Source organism: Buceros rhinoceros, unplaced genomic scaffold, assembly GCF_000710305.1.
Source record: "Buceros rhinoceros silvestris isolate BGI_N320 unplaced genomic scaffold, ASM71030v1 scaffold16773, whole genome shotgun sequence".
Classification (NCBI taxonomy): domain Eukaryota; kingdom Metazoa; phylum Chordata; class Aves; order Bucerotiformes; family Bucerotidae; genus Buceros; species Buceros rhinoceros.
This window is the reverse complement of record NW_010401977.1, coordinates 65,292-90,233: the sequence shown is the minus strand read 5'-3', so window position 1 is coordinate 90,233 and position 24,942 is coordinate 65,292. Positions and strand designations below refer to the sequence as shown.

At 39.9% G+C, this 24,942-nt stretch overlaps 1 protein-coding gene across 1 annotated transcript in view; it reads right to left on the bottom strand.

Moving 5' to 3' along the window:
• Positions 1-24,942, bottom strand: part of LOC104490229 (formin-B-like) — a 26,497-nt gene continuing 1,555 nt past the window's right edge. The window contains exons 2-15 of the mRNA XM_010132488.1: positions 24,341-24,418; positions 22,474-22,647; positions 20,898-21,046; positions 18,579-18,755; positions 17,642-17,969; positions 17,215-17,377; positions 14,012-14,123; positions 10,725-10,815; positions 10,071-10,157; positions 7,786-7,938; positions 6,057-6,186; positions 5,898-5,930; positions 4,161-4,264; positions 1-105 (exon numbers count right to left, since the gene is read on the bottom strand). Coding sequence (XP_010130790.1) covers positions 1-105; positions 4,161-4,264; positions 5,898-5,930; positions 6,057-6,186; positions 7,786-7,938; positions 10,071-10,157; positions 10,725-10,815; positions 14,012-14,123; positions 17,215-17,377; positions 17,642-17,969; positions 18,579-18,755; positions 20,898-21,046; positions 22,474-22,647; positions 24,341-24,418 — 1,884 coding nt within the window. The remainder of the gene's footprint in view (positions 106-4,160; positions 4,265-5,897; positions 5,931-6,056; positions 6,187-7,785; positions 7,939-10,070; positions 10,158-10,724; positions 10,816-14,011; positions 14,124-17,214; positions 17,378-17,641; positions 17,970-18,578; positions 18,756-20,897; positions 21,047-22,473; positions 22,648-24,340; positions 24,419-24,942) is intronic.

The following is a 24,942-nucleotide window of genomic DNA, read 5'->3' as shown; positions in this document are numbered from 1 at the left end:
TTATGGCATAACTTCAGCACGGGCCTTCCTAAACTCACTGACGAATGAAGATATCCACCCAAACAGCTCCTGAGAGTCTCGATCTTGCGGCTCCCCAAATTTTACCTGTAAATTTGAAAAAGAATGTTTAACATTAGTATTTCCAAGTAATCTAAACCATGTCTAGGAAATGTCTTAATGAAATTAAAAGAGCAAAAGAAAATAAAAATATCTTCAATAATAGTAATAATTAGAAAACTTAGAGCTGTCTAAAATCTCCGGCAAGCTAAGATCCAAAACATCCCAAGTAAAACTGGCCCCAGGAGCTGTCACTGAATTACCTCAGCAACGTGGGTTTCTGCATAACCCAGTCTCTCTGGCTGGACTATAGATCTCCAGCTGAAGAGGAGAAAAATCAGTAAATCATGAAGCTTCCTGGCTCTGCACTTTGTTAGATGAACCCGTTCATAAAAGAAAATGCGTACAGTAGGGAAACAGTTTGCATTCTACGGAGGGCAGCATGTTCAAGCCAAGAAGTTTTCCTTTTCTGTCATTTTGCTTTGCAAACAAACAAAATTTTTCATAGGGACATTTGGGGAGAAAAAGTAATTTATCAAAGAGCCACCTGTTTCCCTGTTCTCTCGCCCTCACCTGGGAAAGGTGAGCAGATGGGAAGCTTTTGGAAAAGACGTGAACAGGATTGGCCACGTGTCTGCTCCGCTATAACCAAGAGGCGAAAGGCAGTCACACCACAGAGTTCAGAACTGGGAGACCAGTTCCTGCATTAGCTCAAATCACCTCCACAGACCCTCTCCAGTTCTAGGATAGGGAAGGGTTTTTCATATTACAGCTGTTGCTAAGATTCAATTCAAGAGGTTTTTCAGTATTTTCAAAGTCTGCCCCTTACTGGGACCGGTGAGCTAAAGAACATACCTCTGCCTGCAACAGCTTTCTAAGCGAGCAGAACCAATCTAGAGAACATGCTCCAAAGCCTTCATCAAACAGTTTAAAAGGCATCTTGTGCGTTACAGGTTCTTATCTTGGCTGTAATTGAGCGCTACTCTGCAACTCCCAAGGCTGAGCAGCAATGCCGTGGTACGTCAGTATTTCAGACTGCAACTGAAAGATACAGAACGGTTCGGGGAAATGTCTGTCCTGTGCCTGTGGACATCACCTACCTGTTCTTAAGAGCAAACCTTCTGCCTGGAAATCACGAACACAGTAGAAGAAACTCCTGACACATGATCCAGTCACAAAAGCATTAACCAGCGACACCTGATTAATAGCTTTGCCTGTTGTGTTCCTAATTGCACCTCCAAGCCCCTGATCTTCGGCACACCTCGCCACTCACCCATGGCGTACCATCAGGTAAACAGTAATGAGAGAGGCATTTCCTGGAGCTAATGACCATCTGTGAGAAGTTGATAGCCCACAGCGATACCACAGGCAGTTTTCCCCAATTTATTGTTCATTCTGTAGAAGTGTCACATCCCAAGGTCATTATTGATTTTATAAACAGGATATAAAATCATAAAGGTAGGCCTGCAGTGTTGTGTGTGTGTGCGACAGGATTTCACGGCTACCTACAGCACACTTCCAGATCAGGCAGTCCCCCAGGTAAGCTGGACTATTCCCTCCTAGTGCTGTTCAGACGATAGCCTGGTCTTTGATCACCCATCCGATTTTATAGTGGATTTACATTTTTGCAACTTTATAAATAAGAAAAAAAATTCTCCCTAGCATTTACTCAGAAATCAAAAATCCATTCTAAGGGAGGGAAACACAGCAAAGGCCTAACTTTACAGAGTAATGAGAAAGGGAAGGCAAAAAAATTTGGCTGCTACCTACAGTGAGACATTTTTCCTGTTTGTGAAAGGCGGCAAGAGACACACAGAAATCCTTGCACATTGTTACAATATTACTTTTAGTAAAACATTACTAATTAAATTTCCTTGGTCAAACACCTCACTAATCTTTACTGTCTGTTCAGACAGGTCCCTAAAGGGCGTCCTGGCTGCATCTTCTGAGTAACGTTTGCCTATTGTAAAACTTCTCTGCTTCTAATCTCTCCCCCTCATAAAAAAAAAAACCGCCAAAACCCACCCCTTAAAGCTGTGTCCTAATCCCAGGACAGAAGTTATTCCGGTTTCAGACATTAGCACTGCGTTTCAGTTTCAGCAAACCTGCCCCTTTCCTTAAAGCCTCCCGGCATGACCCTTCTGCCAGAGGATGCTGTCGCCACCGCAGGGACCTCCTGGATTACTATCAGACTGTGCTAAACGAGGAATCTACATGCTGTGTTCTTAAAAATTGCAGTGTGGAGCTTTTATAACTCCTTCTGATGTGACCCTCTGACCCAAAAAATATTTTCTACTGTATTGGACCTAGATGGGTTGCTTCTGTTCAGAGGAAGAAGTGATGGAGAAAATTAGGTGCTTCTCCAGTTCCAGTGTGGGTGAATGTAATAGGAACGAACAAAAACAGACAGATCCTTTATCCAAAATCTGCCTGTGGAGCTTCCTTTCTGCTCTCCTCATTTTTAGATCTCTGCTACTACTCACCTCTATCTCAGCTTCCTTCTCATTCGAGTAATAGTAGCTAAACCAATGCCGTGGACTATAAGCTCATCTCTAGAAAAAATGCTCAGCACAAGTAACAGAAGACTCGCAGCTGCCTGCCAGCCGAAGGCGCACTTGCTGGTAGGACCAGAAAACACCCCATTTGCCATAACCCGTAGAATACAGAAGACGTTCAACAGTTAACCTCGTATTTATAAAGTTGCTGAAGATCTACTTTTCTTTTTGGCATTTGGGTCAAAGACCCTCTTAAAAATGGGCTCTAAGACCTCAAGAAAAATAAAAGCAAGATTTTCATTCAGAACATTCCACCACTGTTAGAGCGATGTTTCTTTCAGTTTCAGTGGACAGTATAACTATAAAGCATATGGAAGTATGGAAACTTCTTGTACTTCTCTCTTCTCTTTTTTCTTTTTTAAAGAAATGTAGATTTATTTTAATTGCTTTTCAATTTGATATGTACCAGTATGTTGCTAAAAAGTGTCTTCATTTCATCACATCTTTTTGACAGCTTGGACAGATCCCCTTCATATTTCTGAATTAAATCCTGTAATACAATAAAAATTCTTAATTTGCTGTAGCAGCATAGTATTAAAGCAGGAATTAAACCGCAGCGAAAACAGGATAATTCAAGTCAAAATTTTCACGTCACAAAAATTTCACATTTCACAAAAGCATACATCAAGCACACACATTCCCTTGCAAATATTAAGATGACAAAAAAAAAGAAACATCAATGTTAAACATTTTTTTACTGTATCATCCAATGCCACTACGTAACTCTAGTAACATTGGTACAACTAGATAAGCACCACAGGGTCCTCGTTTCCACAGGCGTTTGGCAGAGTCTAGCCTTCTTGCACGTGAAGCAAACCCTCCCAGCTGCTAGTTCTCAAGGAGGCAGAAGCAGAGCATTAGGAACTTGTTTTGAAATAAAATTTCTTAATCGTGGTTCCTTTGTAACGTATGTATTTTCAGTGGTCTCTTTTCCTAAGTAACAAGAGATGCGACGAGAGGAAACGGCCTCCAGTTTTAGCAGGGGAGATTTAGGTTGGATATTAGGAAAAATTTCTTCAGTGTTGTCAAAGCCCTGGCCCAGGCTGCCCAGGGCAGTGGTGGAGCCACCATCCCTGGAGGTATTTAAAAGATGAGTAGATGTGGTGCTGAGGGCCACGGTTTAGAGAGGGACTTGCAGTGCTGGGTTAACGGTCGGACTCGATGGTTTTGAAGGTCTTCTGCAAACATAATGATTCTATGATTCTCTATGCTATTTTCCCTTCTGTCTGAGGGCAGAGGAAATTATTTCAAATTCATACATGCTCTAAAATTGCTGTTACTCCAAACTGCTTATCGTGGGCAACCTTCGGTCTGCCTGTTCCTCAACCACACCAGCCCATTTGCTTGTGAATCAAAAGCAGGAAATGCAGAAACTCTGAAAAGCCCTTTCCACGCTGCAGCTTATAGTATGAGGGACTATCCGAGGGGAATAAAAGGCCACTGCCCCTCGGACGCTCTTGACTCCCTTGTCAGGGCAGGTCTTAGCACAAACTAAGCAGTTTATTCATCTTTCACCTCCAGCCCACAATAAGGTTGTGATAACATTACCTTTAGTTCCTTGCAGAACTGTGACTCCTGGGTTGGTGCCTTGATTGTCTTGGGTTTAATAAGCCGCCTGCACTGAATAATGTTTTCCAATTCTTTTTTTAAAACTAACAAAAGAGAAAGAAAATGAGAAATTTCACCAGCATGCAGTGGTGTCCAAAGGACTGTAAGAGTCTAATTCAGGAATATATGGGTCTATAATAAATTCATTGAAGAATGGTAACTTCATTTTTTGAAATAGAAATCTTGAAAGAGGCAGTGGTCTTATGGAAAAAAAATAGGATGTGATCACATCACATCACAGCAACTGCAGAATAATGAAGAGGTCAATAGTATGGCTATGCAGCAGCTGTAAATCTGACCTTTCCTAGCTTTGAGCATTGGGATTAGCAATGCAAATAACATTCTTCAAACCGACTTTTTTGTGTTCCTTTAAAGGGTTCCTTTAAAGATAAAAGAACAGAAATTTCTACTCCATGTAACAGAAAGAAATCTTGTCACTTGGCACCAAGCACAGTGTTGGGCTGCTACCACAGGAGCTCTCATGGTGTGAAACGGGGGGAGAAGAGGGTACAGCCTTGGCTCCAGGGGCTCAGTGCTGAACCAACCTGGGCTGCAGTCCAGCATCTTCCTCCCCTTGTGTTCACGCAATACTTGCAGCAGATGAGCCCCAGGATGTGCCTTGTGGTAAGAAAGGCTCCTTCAGCATCATTTGGTCCATCTCTTTCCCACTCTGCCCTTGGTGAATGGGACTCAGCAGACAAGAGTGACTACACTGGCCCCATCAGGAATCCATGGAGGTAAGCGGCCAGTCGATCTCCTCCAGTTCCCATGGTTTACCTCCTTTGACAGCTGCCAACAGTTTCCAGTGCTGTATCCATTGTACCACTTTACCCATCAATTTCCAAAACTGTCTTTAAAATATTTAGTGATTTTGAGTTGCTGCCAACATTGTCCCCGAAGAGTACAAGTGACTGAAGGTAAATAGTGTTATTTTTAGTTACTTATTCCTCCTAAAATGTTGATTGGAATTTCTTGGAACAGAATAAAAAACGCACTTGAGTGGCTTCAAGCTGCATGCCTGGCTGACTCCCAAAGCCCAGCAGAAGAGGCTGGGTTTTTCAGACCAAAAGCTGAGATTGACTATCATTCAGGAATGTTATCAAAGGCTGAAATAGGATATGTTGGTCTGTAGTTAACACCCATGCAACATTTTCAAAAGGTAGATTTTTACAACTTTCAACATAATACAAGTCATTTTCACCCACTCATACACCTTCTCTACCAGCTCTGAAAGGGTTCAATCCAAAATCCAGTGAATTCACTGCTCACCTTATACTCTTTAATGGTAAGTTGTAAATGTCTCCTAAAATCTATCTTGCATTTGAACAACCTTATTCTGTTCCCTCTTGTTGTCTTCACTAGTGTTGGACTCCTTTCTAGGGAAGGAGGCCAGCTGACAGAGTATTTGTATCACTTAACCTTTGTATTTTATTATAAACTCTATTTACCATGGGCAGTATATTTTATATATTTCTAAACCACTGGGACATATTTTAGTATTTCTTTTTTGGTTTTTTTAGGTAGTCACATTAACGTGGCAGGTTACCAACACTTTACCTCAATGTTCTGAACCTTTACCTCTCTTTACAAATTACAGAATTACAATGAAAACATGTTCCAAATGACTGCACAAGGTATGAAAATCTTTCTTTGAATTTAGAAACCACCTTTACATACCATCGACTTCAGCACTGAGGCCTTTCATGGAAGCTGGAAGAGAAAGGGGAAAACACTCTAATAAGTATCATTCATATTATGAGGATGGGAGTTTCCACAGAAGTTGAAGGACTTCATTTTTTATTTGTTGATTTTGTTCCTTCCCCTCCTTCCTCATACCATCGGGAACAGCTTCAAATTCTGTCAACTCCTGAGAAAATTCGGCCAGATCAGGCTCATGAAAGAGGATCTGTTCCACAAGGGCGTGAAGCAAGGTGAATGTCCTCTCTTTACCCCGCAACAGAGGTAACTGCAAACAGAACAGAGCAGTAATTGACAGACTGAGCTATTAAAAAAAAAAAAAAAAAAGAAAAAAAAAAAAAAAAGAGAAGTAATTGAAAGACTGAGCAATTAAAAAAAAAAAAAAAAAGGAAAGAAAAGAAAAGAAAAAAAAAGAGAAGAAACAACAGCAGGGATGTTGATAGCTCCCAGGTAAATTTGACAAGAATAGAAAACAATGAAATTAAACTTCTCCTTTTCAATCTGCCACTTCACAAACATTCTCGATTAAGATCAGCTTTACGCTTTCATATCTGTTGACCTTCCTTGGCTTTTGTGTCGTCTTATTCACACAGATCTTTAAGTTAAGGTATCCTAATCGCTTGCAACTGACTGTCCAAACACTGTCATTTTTCCTTACCACTTAAAAGCAGTCTGCTGTATTCATGAAGACAGCAAAGTTCCTTAATTGAATCTGGGAAGATGCTTTGTGGCAGAAAACTATTTTGTAGGCATTTTTCATCGTGATAGATGTGGTATTACAGCCATTACATATCTATGCTTATATATACAAAAGAATGCAAGTTGTGTCTCAGAATTGTCACTGGACTTATAAATCACTCAGTCTCCAGATGGGAAAGATACCTTGCAAAAACAAAATAAAAATCCTTCTCTCTCTTGTTTACAGCTCAGGCATTATGTTAGGACAGCATTAAAGGTATGAGGCAGCTTAGGAAATTTGTACCTATTTCTGACTTTTTAGGATAAGAATATGGTGCTTTGCCACTGTTGGGTGGAGGAGGGGAAAAACCCTGTGCTCAACAACAGCATTTCCTGATGGCAAAATCTGATGAAGAGGGGAAAGCAGATTCCTTAAAACTAACAGAAAATTCAGCCTAATGTCACACAGGTGGTAGGTCAGTGAAGAGACAGAGAACTAAGAGCTAGATGATGCTTCTTGTAGGGCAGATCTCTGTCAGGAAAGAGTACGGATCGTAACTGCCACCTCCATCTCCCATTCAGTCGTTCATCAGAGCAATAACGGGGTGTTTAAATGCATTGCAGGCAAATTTCACGCCTTTTAAATTTCTTAATTTATTTACATTCTACTTTTGAAACTTTACCTTAAAATGGCATTGTACATTTGTCAAAAAAGGCCTTTGTGCTGGCATAAAATGAAGTGCCAATTACTCCAGTGCCATAAAATTGTATCTACCACAAAAGAAATGCAGTTACAGCCTCTGACCACAGTGAAATGAAGAGGATCCACACAACAGTGCTTGCACAAAACTGCAAAATACAATTTATCTAAACTTGCATCCAGCCGGAGGATTTCCGTATCGGGCCAGTCAGCGTTCTGATGTTCTACCTCATCAGAAACAGCAAGTTCAACACCACAATACCCCATCTAGCCAGTGCTGCTGTCTAAAACGGGGAAATACGCATTGCTATAACACATTGAAGATACAGGATTTTGTTTCTAGTGTAACCAAGAGCAGCTGGTAAAATGTTAGCTCCTCGTTAAAAATTATTGTCATTCCCCACGCTCAGGGCAAAACTGAGTTAATATTAATGGCTAACATACCTTATAATAGCATGATTTTAATGACCAAAAAGAATATTTACTCACTTTGGCCAAAGACGACAATCGAAATCCTTTAACCTTCTCTTTTCCAGCCTTCTCATTCAAATGGTTCCCAATGGCTAAAATATACTCCAGGACAGCAACAAATTTCTGGCTGGATTGCAGCTGCTTACTTGCTTGGATTTTCTGGTTTATTAGCTGAAACACACAAACCTTCCTTCAGTTCAAATTGAAAATGTGAGTAAATCAATGGTGCCTTTACCTTTCCCTTGCCAAAGCCTCATTGTCTCCACCTGAAGCAAGTCACACTTCAGCTGATGGACACCTTCCTGCTCAGCTTCCGAGGGGGAACAGGCCAGAAACCTTCAGGAAGGACCAGTTAAGCCTCCCACCAAGATACAGCTAGTGTTGGCACTACTGCTCCCAATAGAGGTCACATCCTTTCTAGCCGCCAAAACAACTTCAACCTTGTCTCTTAAAAATATTTCTTAAGAAAAGGTATTTTGCTGTCTGAATGCACCAGATTGCACCAAATGTCAGGCATCAGGGGAGGCAGAGAGCCTGAAGCACATATAAGGTTCTCCATCCTTCTTCTCCCTCCCCTCTGTTTATACCAGCTGAAGGCTGGTATCAGATTTCTTAGCAGTTTCCCCTCAAGGAAGATTTCCTATAAACAAACTCAGTATCAATTTCTGTTTTCTGGGGAAATCCGCCTCCCTTCCAGGGCTACAGATAGAAGAGGTGGGTTTGTTTTAAATTAGGAAATGTGTATTTTTTTTAGCACCACACCTCTCTTCATCAGTCACCAACACACAAATTTAAAAACAGAGAAAGGATGAAACGTGAGAGAGCTGAAAGCCATTGTTAGAACTTTATAGCACATCCCAGGGCTAGAGGGTGCTGAAAGTCAATATTCAGATTGTTCTACAGGATTTTAGGTGTGTAATCTATGGTTTACAAACATGTGTTAGCATGCATAAGTAAAAAAATACTTAGAAAAGTAATCAGCTCTTCAATGAACACTAAATGTCCTTCAAAGCTAGCAGTATATGTAACAGCTTCCAAATATTCAAATAATTGGTTTCAGCAGAGGACAGCAAAGGTGAAAGATGGTACCAGGCAGGGTCAGAAATCAGTGCAACTCCCCCGTGTTTTCCATCTGTTCCTCTTCTGAGTGCTTTTCACTGTTACTACGTTTTTAATCACAGCCAAAGGGTAACAACTTGGATTTACAAAACTATCAAACTTGAGTTTCATTCCTGTGCATAACGAGAGCAAAACCTCTGAAACATTTTCCCAGAAAACAGAAATGTGTTGACATACTTTGTTTTGAGCCAAAGCTTGTACAAAGCCTGGACGGTAAGGCAGTGCTTTGGAACGGGAAGACACAGTCCAGGAGACTCGAACAGTGTTCATTTGCATCCCCCCACCCCATCCCTAGGTCATCTGGAAAAAGGCAAAAAGGGACTTGGACTCTGGTTTGCCATGCTTCAGTGCTGTAATTCTTAGGGTGAAGAGCTTCCTTCAGTCTTCACAAAAGAGTGAATGTCTATGAGATCCTGAACGAACAAACTTGCTCTAAGTATCTATCAGGCTTTAGATTGATGCTCTCAGCTTGTGGGGCAAGAATCTCCCCATAAAAAGGAGTGAATTTTAATGGTGAAATTTGCTTTTGTCATATCACCAGCCAAGGAAAATTCAACAATCCCAAATAAAAATTTGAAAATCCTTTCCTGTTCTTTTCTTCCCCCTTTGCGGACGTCTGTTCCACTCCTATGCCATTAGCAACTGCTTCTTGAACCTTAGTGGAATAAGGATGATACTAAACGCACATACAAGCATATCATAGCCCTCACTTGTCCCCATTTTTTTCTGCTCTGCTTTGGTTTGAACCAGTACTGTGGAATACTTTCATTAACAAAACACACTAAATTAATTGGATTCCCACAAGCATTCCAAATGCACCAGCCAGTAATGCCTCTGTACTTCAAATGTAGCCTGTCTCTAACAGCTTCATGTCATTTACAATTCCTTGACTATCAAAGTCATGACCTATAGAGATTTATTCTTTTTTTTAACCTTGTCGCCTATTACTTTTGAACAGTGTCATGAAATATTCTTTTATATGCTAGGCTGCCTGGATTGTTGTACTATGTGTTGCTCAGATTACGGACTGCAAGATATTTTGCTACGGGGGGGGAGAATTAAAAAACCAGAATCAAACCTCCCCAACTACAGCACTTTGAAGTGCACTAAGGCCCCCTGGCCCTCTGCTCTCTAACTGGTAGATTCTGACTACGAACACACTATGAAGGAGTCGTGTTACTTACAGGCTCCAAATCTCTCATGCTCACAGGCAGCTCACGTATGGTAAGCAGGAGATCCAGCCTCTGGCCTAAGTGGGGGATTTTACACATCTGCATAGAATTGAACAGAAAAGGAATCAAAACCCACATTTATTCCCAAACATGCACATACCTCTTTCATAATTTATTAATTCAGCTGCACTATAGTGTTCCTAATTTTTGTGCTCATTTATTAATTTTATTCTAGGCCTTAAGTCTGTAGATATACTATGGCAAATACAAAAATCACATACTTGAATATGCATTGTTTGCATAAGCAAATTCAGGAAAACACTGTATGCTAGTAGGGCCAGGCACTATTAAAATCAATGGCACTAATTTTTTGTGAACAAGAGTAGTTAAATGCAAATAATTTTATGCTTAAAGATTGTGAAAATCTAATAAATCAGCTCCTATTTTGGAGGAAGGAGGGGGCATGGGACTTGAAGAAGCAAAGGGATCCATACAGTTCTCTTCATACCATGTACCTGTCTCAACTGCTTGTCAGATAAATCCTTTTACACCGATTCTGGCTGAGATTGTAGATTTAAGTTTCGAACAGCTCCTTGTAGTGGTTTTATTTAGAAGACAGTGTGCTAGAAATCGCATATGGTGTCTCCTATCACTGCACCTTCTTACCTCGAACATAAACTGATCGACCACGTGCAGCTCTGAAGGACACCCCTTGAATGACCGGTACCTTTCTGCATCTTTTGGTGTTGGCATGTATCTGTAACACAGCAAATGATAATTAGATGTCCCATTTCCCTTCGCTCTCTATTGTTGTAACATAAAGCAATCACTCCATCCCATGCATCAGAATTCCCTGCTGCTCAGTGTGTTTTCCGTATTACATATATATTTTTAACCATTGGAACTTTATAGACTTTTCAGCCAACTATGCAATGAAAAGCAAGTGATCTGCAGATACCGTGGATGAATCTTCCAAGAGCGCCCAGAAACAACACACACTTTTTGAGCAGTTTCAGCCATGCTGACTTGGCTCGTCTCCAGCAGGATCTTCTTTGAAAACTCAGCGCAAAAGCAGAGTGGACTCATGCTACGGGGTGATTAAACAGCGGGCCCCATGGTCTGACCAATTCCTACCTCTAAACCTTTCTTAACTGCCAATGAAACAAAAGTGGGCAACACTGTGTCTGTCTCGCAAGTGCTGCATCACATCCAAGATCCGTTTCTCAGTTTTGTTGTGATAGCACATAAAGACCTGCAGCTTTCGTCCTTCTGCATAAGGTAACAGAACGTTCTCCCAAAGTACTCCAGAGCTGCGGGCTTTTAGAAACGTGACATCTTTAAACATTCCTCCACTTGGAAAAATAAACTCACACCACCCCAGTTCCCCTCCTCTCCTTCGGAGATCTTCCCGCCTGTCTGGCTGAACACTAAGGGAATTCGTCGCCTGTTTAAAGAGGAAAAATGAAACCAATGTTACAGCTAACGTATGAGGAGGAGTGCTAAGAATCTTAAAGCAGTATATTCAGGTCTACTACCCGCTTGTCCTTCTCTGCAAACAACCTACTAATGTTGTAGCAAATGTGCTTAAACATACATGGAGATCAGTAATAGTTTTCACTAAAAGTAAGGAAATTTATTCAAAGGTGGAAAAAATAAAGCAAAGATTTTAGCATGTTCGGGGACAAACAGTAAGAATGTTTTTTAACTGTTGTCAATAATTTGACACTTCAATAATTGCTAAGGTTTGCATTACTAAATCTATATTAAAGATTACAAAATATTTCATTCATCACCCTTCATCATAAAGAAAAAAAATGAATTTGCATTTTAAAATAACAGTTATCTATTGGAAAATTAAAGCTTTTTTATTTATCATTAAAAATAGTTTAACTTTTTAAGCAAATTCAAAGAACATTTTTGTTAAAGCTGGCAGCAAATATCTTCATTTGATCTAATATAATTTAGTCTGATACTCCATCAAATTGTTTGTACATATTATGTATATGGAAATGAAACTAAGATTATATAAAAGGTTTGAGGCTTAGAGCACTAACCAATGGAAGCCTTGGAAAAGGAAGCACAAGGATATGTGAATGCATCCCATAAATGTCTCTTTACATTAATGCAACTCTAATGGAACTTGCGCAATGAGAAGTCTCACACCCTTATGAAACATTAAGTTTATAGAGACAAAGAGTGCTTTGGTATTCATTTTAAGATGTCAAGATAAGAACCATTCAGAGAACTATGGGAAAGTTTCCATGTCAAAATAAGAGCTGAAGTTTCTAATGATGTTCCACCACCTTCACGAGCCTTCACTGGAGCATTTAGCTCACTGGTCAGTCTTGAAAATGTAATCTTAGTTTGGGGTTTAAATATTTTTCATTTTACAGCAGCAGAATTCAGACCTCCTGCTCAGGCTCAGACAATATGACAGGTATAATTTGCACAGAGATTAACTTTCCAGTCCCTGACGATCCTGTTTAAACTCCTGTCAGAACCACAGGTTCTCAATTAACTGGAGGCCACAGTTTTCAACAGTAAAATTTTCCCCCATGGCACATAAATCAAGTGGAAAGTTCTTCAGAAGTGCTGTGTCTTGCTGCTTGTCCCCTGCCAACTCCACTGCAGTGCTTTGTACGAGAGAAATTCCTGAGCGCTGCTGTTTCAAGGCGCCTGCCCCTTCGATGCGATGTCGGAATGGGAGCTGTAAGACACTGAACTGCCTTGGAAATCCAAGCCTCCATTCTGCAGTGCATCGCATCTATTTCAGCACACTTTTTAAACTGTTGGGGGGGAAATAAGCCTCTTTTCACTACACGATTTGTATATGCATTCCTAGATCTTGGCAATAAATAAGGATCCCAGGAACAGAACCTTTCATCCCGTGTAGCACATAGCAATGCAGCATGCCGTATCCCTCACACATCCCATTGCTTACACTAATTTCAACAGCATGGAGATCCTGGACTGAATCTGCTGTGCTAATTCAGGGCTTGAACAACAGAGCATGTTCAGAGGTTTCCTTCCAACAGAATGTGAGCAGAGGCTGCCCTCGTAAATGGGGATGGCCAGAGCCCAAGCACTCTGCTGTGCTGCAGGACTGGAGGCATCATTGTTTTTCCGAGCTCACTCTAGCAAAACACTTCAATGTTTTCTCATTGTGAAGCAAGAAAAAATTTCACATCAAATTTTCCTATGAATGTGTCGAATGAAATGGAACAGGTATCACATGGGTTCTGGGATGTGTAACAGACACTACTCTAGGATCCTGCTTCTTTCCTCCTTTTCTATGTCTTAAACTTTTCAAAGAGATACAATCCAGTTCCTACAAATTTCACATGCCAATAATTTGCTTACACTCCTCAAATCTATTTGTCGCCATATAGTAATTCATTTCTTTAAAGATACCAAAATTTGCAATCTTTAAGCCCGCAAATCCCTGCTACTCAGAAATACTGATATTCTTAATATCCCTTCACCCCACGAAGCTCCTTTAATGCTCACCTGGTTTCCTTCTCTCCAAAGCAATTTTAAATAAGGAACAGGATTGCTTTTGTTTCTGTTATTTCTGATCCCACAATAGGTGGTGGGGCTGTAGTACGAGATGTAAAGCTTTCTCATCAAGTTACGCCTGCTCACTGCCACAATTTATTCTTTTACTAACTCTGCGCCTTGTAACCTCTTCACAAAATCATGTCAGATTTGCTGTCACTTCTTGCAATCTCCTTTCCTACACAACATGGGGGAAATGGATATTTGGCGAACGTACTTTGAAATGTCAGTTGCAGGGTCTGAGATTTCTGTGTGCAACCCTAATACTCTATTCACAGTCAGCACAGATCCAATGTCACAGCGGCATCTTTCCTGAACTTCGCATTATTTGCAGAAGATTATGCCTTCTCCAGAAGGTAGCGTATATTATAAACAAACAATTGAACCCCAGCGATTACCTTCTTAGGGCTGTAATCTGCTCATCTGTAAGTCCACCGTTCTCTTCATGCATAATGAATAGTTTTTCTTTCAGCTCGCTTGGTTTTATACGGAAACTTTTAAGAAAAATATCTGGAGGAAAATGATTCTCAGATTACTTGAAAGAAAATGTTTGAGGGAAGTAAAAATTACCAAAATATTTCATATCTACTTCCCAGATTTAAAAAAAAAAATTAACCCAACCACAACTGAAGCACTTACTAGCTGCTAGTGTAAGGTGAAAACTTAGTTTTCATGTTTTCTTTAAACATGCATAGCAGTAGTCAAGCAAAAATATATTTCTGTCGGAACATAACATAGTCAGTCCTTGAAAGACAACTGTCAAGATAGTGCTGTCAGAAGGTACTCGGGTACCTGCTCATATGTATTTCTCTTGTACTCAGCTCAACAGTCCAAATATTTTTTTTCCAAGTTCCTAGACAATGTATTGGCATATTATAATATTTTTAAGGTTAAAGAAACAAAATTTTCCATTTGTTATGATTTTGTTAACTTGCTTTTTTTAATTTTCAAGGTTCAAAAGAAGGTAGTTAGACTCCATGCAAAAAAAAATTACTCCCAAAACGAAGGGAAACAGAAATGCTCATTTCTTCCACACTGCCTGATATTCTAAAATCTGAGTAAGAGGTTTTGTAATGTTTAAGACTTTCATGCTGACACGGAGCTGGCTCATACATTGCATTATGATAGGGAAATGGAAATAAGATGTCTCTTCCCCAAACAGATGAAGAATCATTTGTAAGGTTCTTGTGCCCGAAAAGACCACGTCGTCTTGTCAGTTAGTTTTTAATTACTGTCTGCTTCCATCATCATTACCAAAGGATGAAGGTAAAAAAGGAACCACAAGGAAGTGAACAGAGGGCAACAGCAGAGAAAGTGAAAAGGTTTAAATGCTTCTCACTGTTGGCATGAAACTTGTCCAAGTCTGCTGCAACAGAACTCTGAGCAGCACAAGGGGATTGGGAAGGAGAATTCCGGAAGGATGTTTATGACTCACTTTTTTTTCCCCTCCGATTCTCAAAAGGAACAGAGCTTGTCAGGTTATAGGAACTTCTTGTGGCCCAAATCAGCTATTAATGGTTCTCAGGAGACTGTTGGCCAGTGGACTACACACCATTTATTCTTCCTCTGACACACTTTCCACCCTTTTGATTTTGTTATAAGATCTAGCTCTAGTACTAAGCCTGGCAGAATCTTCCCATTTTCCTTCTTACGCTTTTTATGCCTTATATCCTTTACGTCCCTGTCCTTTAAACTATTTATCTCTTCAGGTGAAGTCAAGTCTACGGACTGTAACAGAGTGCATTACTCATAGTAAAATGTTGATTTTAAAAATTTTCACAACCTGTCCACAAAGCATTCAATATTTTCTTGAACATTTTCAGTAGCTGAAATTAGGTGCTGAATAAATTCTAGTCGTCAGACTTTGCCAAAGTATTTTCCAAGGCAAAATAAGGATTGTATATATGGGAAACTCGGTCTCTTGCAGAGATACAGGCTCCAGTCACATCACAGAAGCTGGTATTTTGACTCCTAAGTCAGTTTTTCACACACTACCTCTCACATTCTTGGATCGACATGTACATTATAGCATCTCCCAAAATTTTCATTGGAAATCTGAGGATATTTTTCTTGTCTCTGATACCTGTTCTCTGTATAGCAGTAATTTATTTTGTCTACAAGAAGCCACTAGATAACTTATCTTTTATTTGCATTTTCTCGTAAATTAGGCTTGAATTTAGCGTGTAGATCTTCTCTCAGAACTCTAATTTTTCAGAAACCCACTCAAATTTTCAAGACATTTTAACCTTATGGTGTTTGGAGCTTCATCTTTTTATTTGTTAGAGATAAGTAAGAACCTGCACTTGCAGGAAGATTAATCAGAATTCTCAGGAACAAATTAATTTTGATCTAAGTAATATCTGTTATAATAAGTGTATGCCAAAAATCTCACTGGGACCTTACAGATGAGACTGAGAAATAAATGCAGAATGTCTCAATGAAAAAAGTTATAAGAGGAACAGGATCAAAAGGAAGAAAGGTGCTATCTGCAAACCAAAAGAAAGACATTTCCTCAAAGAAACGGCAATAATTTAGTAGATAAAAGTGCTGTTACAGGATTCTTTTAATCTGCAACAGCACTTTTGTGTCACTCACTTCCTTTTAACCCTTCAAATTGTTAGTCAATGGATGCAATAATTCCAACAAGTTATCTCCATTTACAGTTCCCAATTAAAACTTTACGTGATCTCCAAAGTATATTCTTTCTTGCCAATATTCATAAAGATGAAATCACTAAAACTTCAAAAATAACTGCCCCCAATTCTGCACACATGTAACATTTTTTTAATACAGTGCTAGGTTTTAGAACTCTTTTGGAAAGCCTTTTCTGTAAGAGAAGGCAGAGTAGTCTTTGAAGAACAATTACTCTTGCTCCTTTAATATCTACCACTTCTTAGCAAAGTAGCTGAAAGACCTTTACATCATTTTATTAGTAAGACCAGAACCATGTGATGAACTGCTTCACCAGCTGTGAAAGACTGTTCTAGGTCAGTCCTCTGGCAGAATCATACCTGGGATATCAGAGGGAATGATCCTGTTCACGGTCGTTCAAGACAGCCGTTCACAGTCTAAGCTATTGGCCGAAAGAATTTTCCTGCAGCCTGGCTCATAGCCGTCTCAAAGGCTTCTTACACCAACCCATCTACACCTACATCAATATTCTGGACCTCAGTGTAGGAGAGAGACTGAGCACAGTACTTAAAGTTCTAGTTACAAGCTGGTTTTGTTGACTTTTTTTACTGGCCAGCCCACAAATTCGAAAAGTTTTTGAAGTCAGAGGCATAACATTGATTTCACAGGCATTATACGTGTTTTTACGTGTCTGCCCTAAGGCAGAATCACAGCTCAATGGCACATCCACATGTTTTGTACAAGAGGAGGAGAAGTTTTCTGCTTCTGCTGTACATCATTAAGGACCAGATTGAGAGTAACTGAGCCATGAGGTCTATTTTGATAAACAAGGGGCACTGAATTAAAAGATGGTTTGGACACAAGCTTATCTCCTTTCCTACTGAATAGCAGAAAGTACAAACAGAAAATGCAAGCAGTGCTCACCCCACGCTTCCAGACAGGGGTACACAGTTCTTACTAACACACTTACTGAAGTTATGTGCAACTTTCTGATCTAACATGATGTGTTGATTCACTGAAGTTTCGTTGCCTGAAAATACTGCGATGTCCTGGATCTGGAATTGATCACAGAGTCTGGATACATCTATTTTTCTCTTGCATGGGTCACATGATCCCCAGACAGATTTTTGAATCTAAAAATATGAGTGACAGGGTAAACAAAAAGTCACTTTGTGCCATTCAAACATACAGAAGAGCATCCAGGTTGTTTTGTGGCTCAGCTGTACTTTCACAATAACTATACATGTAATACAGGCAGCTTTTTTTTTTTAAACAGCTACCATCACTTCCATCCTCACCTTGTCACAAGGAACAACATCCCAGTGAAAGGCTTTGGTTCTCTTTGTCAATGGAGAGAGGCTGCAGGGCTGCAGAAACACAGGTGGAGCTGGCGGTACCTCTGCCTTACTTATGGGAGGTGGAAGAGATGGTGATGCTGGGGCTGCTTCCCCCTCCGCAGGCTTTGTCTGGAGGCTTGAAGACTTGTTCAGACTGGTTGTTGCAGCACTCACACCTAAGTGAAGGGCCTCCTCTTCCTGTTCATTCAGAGGGACAGTAAGATCCTCATAATCCGCTTCAGAGGAAGAGCACCCTTGGGATCCCTCCTGAGGCAAAGAGGCATCCTTGCACAGTGGGCAGTATCTTCCTATGAGAGACACCCATTCATTCCGGAGCTTGCTAACATCGTCCTTCCTGTTATTTTGGACAGTAAAGGGTATTCGAAACCTGAAATTCAAGAATGTCGTATATAAACACAAGAAAGTGCAAATGACATGCTAATACAGCCATAGATATTTCTTATTGAAGCAGAACAACGTTCTGCAGCTTTACTTGTCAAAGGATCCCGGTGCTGCTGACTGACCTTTTCAGACAGCGTTAATTGCTTACACGTCTAAGGTTAGAGAGCTGCAGTTCTGCCATATACTGACTTTGTGGTGCAGTTTTCTTGTAGTTCCTCTTCTCCACCTTGGGGGAAGGCGAACAATGTGCTACATCTTACCGTGCTTGTTGCACGAGCTAGTCAAACCTGTTCACACAGCTGTCCTGTCAAGCTGAATGATACATCTCTTCATTAGCTCCTGACATGACAACTAGAGAGGTCTTTGGGGCCAGTATTTCAATGTATCTTCTCAATTCCACAGTGTGATACTTTTGTTTCCCCCTTAAAATACTCATCAAATCACTGCATAGCAATGGGAGGGGTTATCTGTATGATTCTGATAGCCTCATTTCTCCACTGGTATGTTTGGTTGTGAGACATTGAGATTCTCTATTGCTTGACTTTGTTTTCAGTTGTTTTGCTTTAACAAACTATTAATTGCCAACTATACTTACAAATAATGCTGTTCGTTGGTCTGGACGGAAAAGGTTCTGCATCCATTCTCCTTGCTGATGCTCACATTACCACCTGACAAATTAATTGTATTTGTTATAGGGTCTGCATTCTTGTCCTGTCCTCCCAGATCTATGGAATACAAAGTCAGTTCTCCTTCACGCAGTTGTACCAAGCACCTGAAGGACAAGGAACGGAGATAGAGTTCATTCTTCATTATTTATTTACACAAGCCTTGCCTTTGTTAAAGCGTTTTCTGATATGACTAAGTCTCCGCATCTTTATAGCATCTTCCACAGAACAGTTAGAAAGTATCAGTAATAAAGCACAAAATCTTTGAGATGGAGACGACTTCTTATCTGACACGCAAGCCAAGAGTGACATAAAATATGGACTGCCAGCCTGCCATGCCTAACGGAAGAGCTATAATCAAGGAGGTCTGACTATCAACTGAAAATCACCCAAGTCCTGTTAATTTGATAGCCACGCTCTGTCCCTCCCTTCCATTCAGTCCTGTCTGGGATGGTGCGTCCTCTGGACTATGAGCTTGTAAAGGAATTTGCTGTGTGACTGAGCAGCGCATAGAGTTCCTGTGCCTACCAGCTTTCACCACCACTGAGCTGTGAGGAAGTCACCGTAATATAAGTTGTGCCCAACCTTATAGTCCAGTAACATTCCCTCCCTGAAATGCCTCTGCACATGCTCTTACTCCACAAGGACTGATCCTGGTGCCCCTTCTTTTCCATGAGTCACTTGGCAGCAAACAGTGGAAGTATTCTGATCTCAAGAGCTTCTATCAGAAACGATTGTGCCAAATTTAGAATATTATCTATTTAAAAGATAAATTAATCCTGGCAGAAATTACCTGAACAAACACAGCTTCTATTACAGCAGAATCTTCTACTTCATTCTCTCCTCTAGAATTCTGCTCTGCTGCTTATATCAAAGGTCCCACATTCAACAAGAGGGGCTTTACCATATGTGTTTTTATTCTTATTTAAGCATTTGCATTCTCATTTTTCTTGAGGGATACCACATTTCTTTATCATTCTGACAGTTCTATCAGACCTTTCTTTTCCTCCACTCTCTTCAAGGTGCAGCTAGTTGACTGAGGTGTTCTATGAGGAATTTAAATAAGTTTAGCTGCTCCAGAAGAATTAAGCATAAAATATAAATTGCATCTATTCCCACATAAACAGTCAAGGTGATAAGAATTGTTTAATGGAGCTAGCAGTTATATTGATCTCTCCTTTCTTTAAAGCAGGGACTTACAGTTTAATCGGATCTCCAGATGTTTCCACCATTATTTACTTAGTAAAAAAAAAAATGAAAAAAGAGGATTTGTATCAAGAGGAAAGCAACAAGGGCTTTGCTTCACAAGATAAACAAAAATCAATATTAGTTTGTTAACAAACCTGTTAAACTTTGCAGGGTAACAAATCCTGGGACACCCTTGAGGATAGTATTTACAAGACATACAGGGATAGCCTTTTAAAAACAATTAAAATCATTTTCTGTGAACTGTGAAGTCTTTTGAGATAATTGCCCTGTGCAGATAATTACAATGTTAATTTTTTTTCATTAGTTTTTGCTAGACAGATTTTTTTTTCCCCTCTCCTTTGATAGTATAAGCAATTTCCAGGTATTTTAGAAGCTGGCTCAGGGAAGGGTGGGTTGTCTGTAGGATGAGGTAGCAAACTCTATGAAATGATTGTGACTGGTTCACCACTTCAGTAATTGAGTAAGCGGAAGCAGAAGTCATGCTTATCTGTGATGGCTCAGGGGCTGAATGAAGTGGTGACAGTCCATTTCCTACTCAGTAATGATTCCTGTCTCTGAAACCACCACCCCATCAGGTCACCATGGTCGGTCACCCCCATAGGAGGGCAGTTCAAAGCATTAGAAGAATGAATTACAAATTTGGGGGCAGCCATTCAACCAGTGTGAGTCAATATTCTCTAGCAGGTCTCCTATATTCCCTATCTGCTTTGCCAATCTTTTTGTCCGTTTCCTTATGACTGAAAATGGAATAAAGCACAAGGAAGCAAACATAAAGAAGTCCCACCACTGAAATCGCTCTGAGAACCATCACCATTAGGTATTTGGGTTAGTAATGCACATAGTAGTCGCTAGCACACACCAGAACTTCATTTTGTTGGGTACCACTATTCCACTACCAGTTAATTTCAATGTTTTCATCTCATGCAGATTTGACATTTAAGTTTAACCTCAAAAAGCAATGAAATAATTAACTTATCAGCAAATTAAAATCTTAAAGTATTTACAGAAATTTTTAAAAACCCACAACCCAGAGGTCGTACTTCACCCATTCAGTGGATGTAAAAGTCTTTTGCTGCAAATCCAGCAGTCCTTCATGTACCACATCACAGTCTGCAGGTCTTCCAGAGCAGGACTCTGCTGGTCTCTTGGACGAATTGCTCTGTGTAACTCTGCTCAGAAGGTATATTATCTATACAATAAGTGGCAGCAGAGAGAGTATATTTTCCATGTTAATTCCATTGAATAGAATATTAAAGGGTGGATTTTCAAGTATAAAAATGATAGGCAACACTATAAGCAGCAGTATAACAAATTAAAATAAATAAGGCCTTTCTATGATGCTAAACTACTTAGCTGCAATTTGGTTTTATGCCCACAGTTCTAAACCTGTCAGGGTAAAGAGAATGTAATTTTATTCTGGAGGGGTTACTGTAAAACATGATTTTACTTTTTTAATTCATGTGCAAAGCAATCTAGGACAAAGTTTCTGTTCAGCTCAGTTCAAGCCTAAGTAGTACTTGATTAATTTAGCTTGAAATCTCAAGCAAACCTAGCAGAAAAATGAAGACTTGCCTACAGTTGAAAATAGCATGGATTAAGGTGGGTGTGAATTTAAAAATCTCTCTTTGTTATGCAGAGCCATATTTGAGTGTTCTTACAACAGAACACATGTACCTTTGGGGGCTCTTCTGCGAAAATTAAGCTAATCAGCCGTGAGGTACTACTGTTCATCTGGACTAGAAGTTTCTGCACGTGGAGTGACCCTTTAAGTTTCATGAGGGATGAATTCCACTGAAAGAATCCCCTTAAAAATGGGTGCCAGCAGATGTTTGGATGCAAACTCTTCCATGCTTTTTGAGAGTTGTATCTCAACCTAAATCATGCAGCTGGCTTCAGCATCTGAGCAGTGGGATGACACAAACTCCAAGACTTTGCACCCCTGAACACGTGGGATATTTACATTCAGGTGAAGTGTAATGCTGGTATCACGACTCAAGTTTCATTGTAGAGTCTAATTACACTGACTACTTGGAATATTTAATTGAACCTAGAACTCAAAAGGAGCCGAGAAACAGCTCATACAAAATACTGCAACATGGAATCATTTGAACAAATATCTAGTTGTATCTAGCTTGTCTTCTTCTCATAACTTTACTTCATTTCAGTGTATTTTGATGGTAAAGATGAACTGCTATGTCTTTTTCTTTCCTCAGCATCAGGATGGCATCATTCATTCTTCTTAAAAACATGCATTTTAATAAATATATAGAGAACAAAAATGTTTAGAAAAAACTGTGCATGTCATCAGTTTTGTTTGCTTGTTTTAATACACTGTCAGGCCAGTTACATTCAAGGTGTAGTTGAAGAAAAGCATCCACTTTCATGTCATGTCTTGAGCCCTAGTGAACTGTGGCAAAATCCTAAGGCCAAGCTTTATCCTGAACTCAGATTGCCTTTGTTCTGTGTACGAACACACACAGAATAAAGACATGCCTACTTCTTTGCTTGCACAATGCACAGCATAACAATTCCCATTTGTGGTTGGGACCTGCTGGGTACTACCATAACATTAGCTGTTATTTATAGCAATCTTTCTATGGCATTGTAAAAACTTACCTTCCTTTTATCATCAAGAGACACTGCTTCCAGCTCATAATCTTGTCTTCCATGAAACACAATGCTGAAGCGCCTCCTTTCAGTATCTTCACAGGCTTTGACTTGTGAGAAAGGGAACTGTTTCTTAATAATTCCTTTTTCAATGTTAAAAATGGTCTTTGTGTTGAAATCAATCTGGAATAGAAAGTTCTTCATTACTTGATTCCATCGCTTCTCTTCATTGAAAGGGAAAGACAGCATCCCCAATCTACCACGCATGGGCGTGTAGATACAGGACCAGCTTAGAATATGTATCCGTCTTACCGACAAATAGAACAAAATCTGACATTCCATCATAAGATACTGTCTTACATTTGTTTTAGTTACAAAACAGACAGATATTCATGGTGACTCCGTTTTCTTAACTCTTTTCATGAATATACATCAATTTGTCACTCTGAAATATTATTTCTTTTTAAATTCTCCTCGTCTTGCCAGCCCAGTGCAAACTCTTCCCATTCAGCAGTAGTGGTAGCACAAACTAATGACATGACGATCTCAGCAGAGATCCAATTACTAACTGGTTCAACCTGTGCACCAGGACTAGAATGAAGGCAGTTAGTTTTATAACAGCCACTTCTGTCAGGAAAAGAGGATACTATTAAGAGGTTACTTTCTAATAATTATTGTGTTTTATTTTAGATCTTATCTAACACAGAATTTTTTTGTCTGTATGTGCATCTACACATATAGGTGAAGAGTGATGATAATAGCCAACAAAGCTATTTTATTGCTGTTTCACAGCTGTAACAATTAAAAATTGCTTGCTTCAAAAGAAGATTGTTTTTCTTCCACTGCACAGTCTATATCTGCAGTGTTAAAAACTGGTACAGAGAGATTCCAGTATCTGTTCTATGTGTCAGACCCTGCTGAGCAGAAACAGCTTCGTTGATTCAATGAGATGTGAATTTTATCTGACTGCCCAGCTTCAGTGAATGTGGCCCACAGAGAAGGCAAACTCGGAAGAGTCTCGGATCTCACCCAAGATAGATATTTACCTTTGGTCATAAATGGTTCCCAGCACCTTTTATTCCTTTAGTGCAGGCAATGCCAACCAAATGTTAACAGCACGGCCTTTCCCTCTGTTCTGTTTATAGCAGGAAATCCCCACAGCAGAACCATTCTCATTACTCTCTGACTTTTGAAGGCTGCTGGTAACTAGAAAACTGGAATTAAAATACTCCAGATTCCCACACGAAATGACATCCGCATCAGGTTCCTCAAAACAACATGAGACCCTTGTCACTGACTTCATGGAGTCAGGAAATCACCATCAGGCATTATCCACAAAGCTTGCTTTAATTTTGTGCGAGTCAATAAAGCCTTAAGGGTTCACAGTGTCAAAAAAGGAATTCAAAGGATAGCACAACCAGAGATGAAATGCATAGTCTGCCAAATGAACTCTCTCAGCATCCCCAGGAACATTTCTTCCAAGGTTTCAGAGAGCGCGGCTGGAGTGACGTCCTGTCAAACGCGACAGGCAGTTCGGCATGTCGCATCACTTGTACGCTTTTACTGCCCTAGCTGCTAAGGGCCTGCTATAATCAATCATCACTGTGACAAATCACGTTTTTTAGAGGTGAGATAACCTCTTAGAACATCAAGTCCGTTCTACGACCCTCCCCGGGACTCAGTAAAGGGAGTTTCAGATATTATCCCCAGAAATCTTTTGGTGTAAAAAGTAGGAAGTTTGTTCAATATCTAATACCTCTCTGATAAGTCGCTGAACCACAAGATTTTTTTAAACTATCTCATAACATTCACGGAGCAGCCTAATACTCATATATTTTTTCTACATTGCTTCAAAAGTGAGAATTTTTTAAGTTACCTGCAAAATTCGTTTCTGCCACCGATAGTGTTTGTATTTGTAGATAATGAAATTAAATTGTGAGCCCATTAGCAAATCCTGAAAAACAGAACAGAAATCAGCAACATGTCCAACGCTGCTAATTTTTGTCCACTCAAATTTAATCGTGTTCTCAGGAGAAAACTCCCTCAGCGAACAGTGTTCAAACAGCTCTGGAAGCTTTGCAGAACTCCACATGGAGAGAGAAGAAAACATCCTCCTGACCTGATTTTCACAAGCACAAAAGACCTGCAAGTCCTGCTGCACTATGAAGGGATCCCAGATTGCTGTGGAAGGTAAAAGGCAGAGCAGTAAGCAGGAAGACAGGAAGGAGAAGAGCAGAGCCCGTGGAACGGTACTTAACACATTTCAAAACACGTGGGTAAAAGCAGTCTATTAAACAGGCCAAGCAGCAAACAAAAAACACATGGAACTCTAAAGAAAAATATTTACAGTCCTTTGAATGCAGTGCAGTAGAACTGAAGATCTTTGTTTCTTGGTATTATAAGAGGGCATTCAATTTGCTATCTGGCCCCTTGCAGTAGCTATACTATGTGCACGCAAAATTACTGCATTTTTAATTT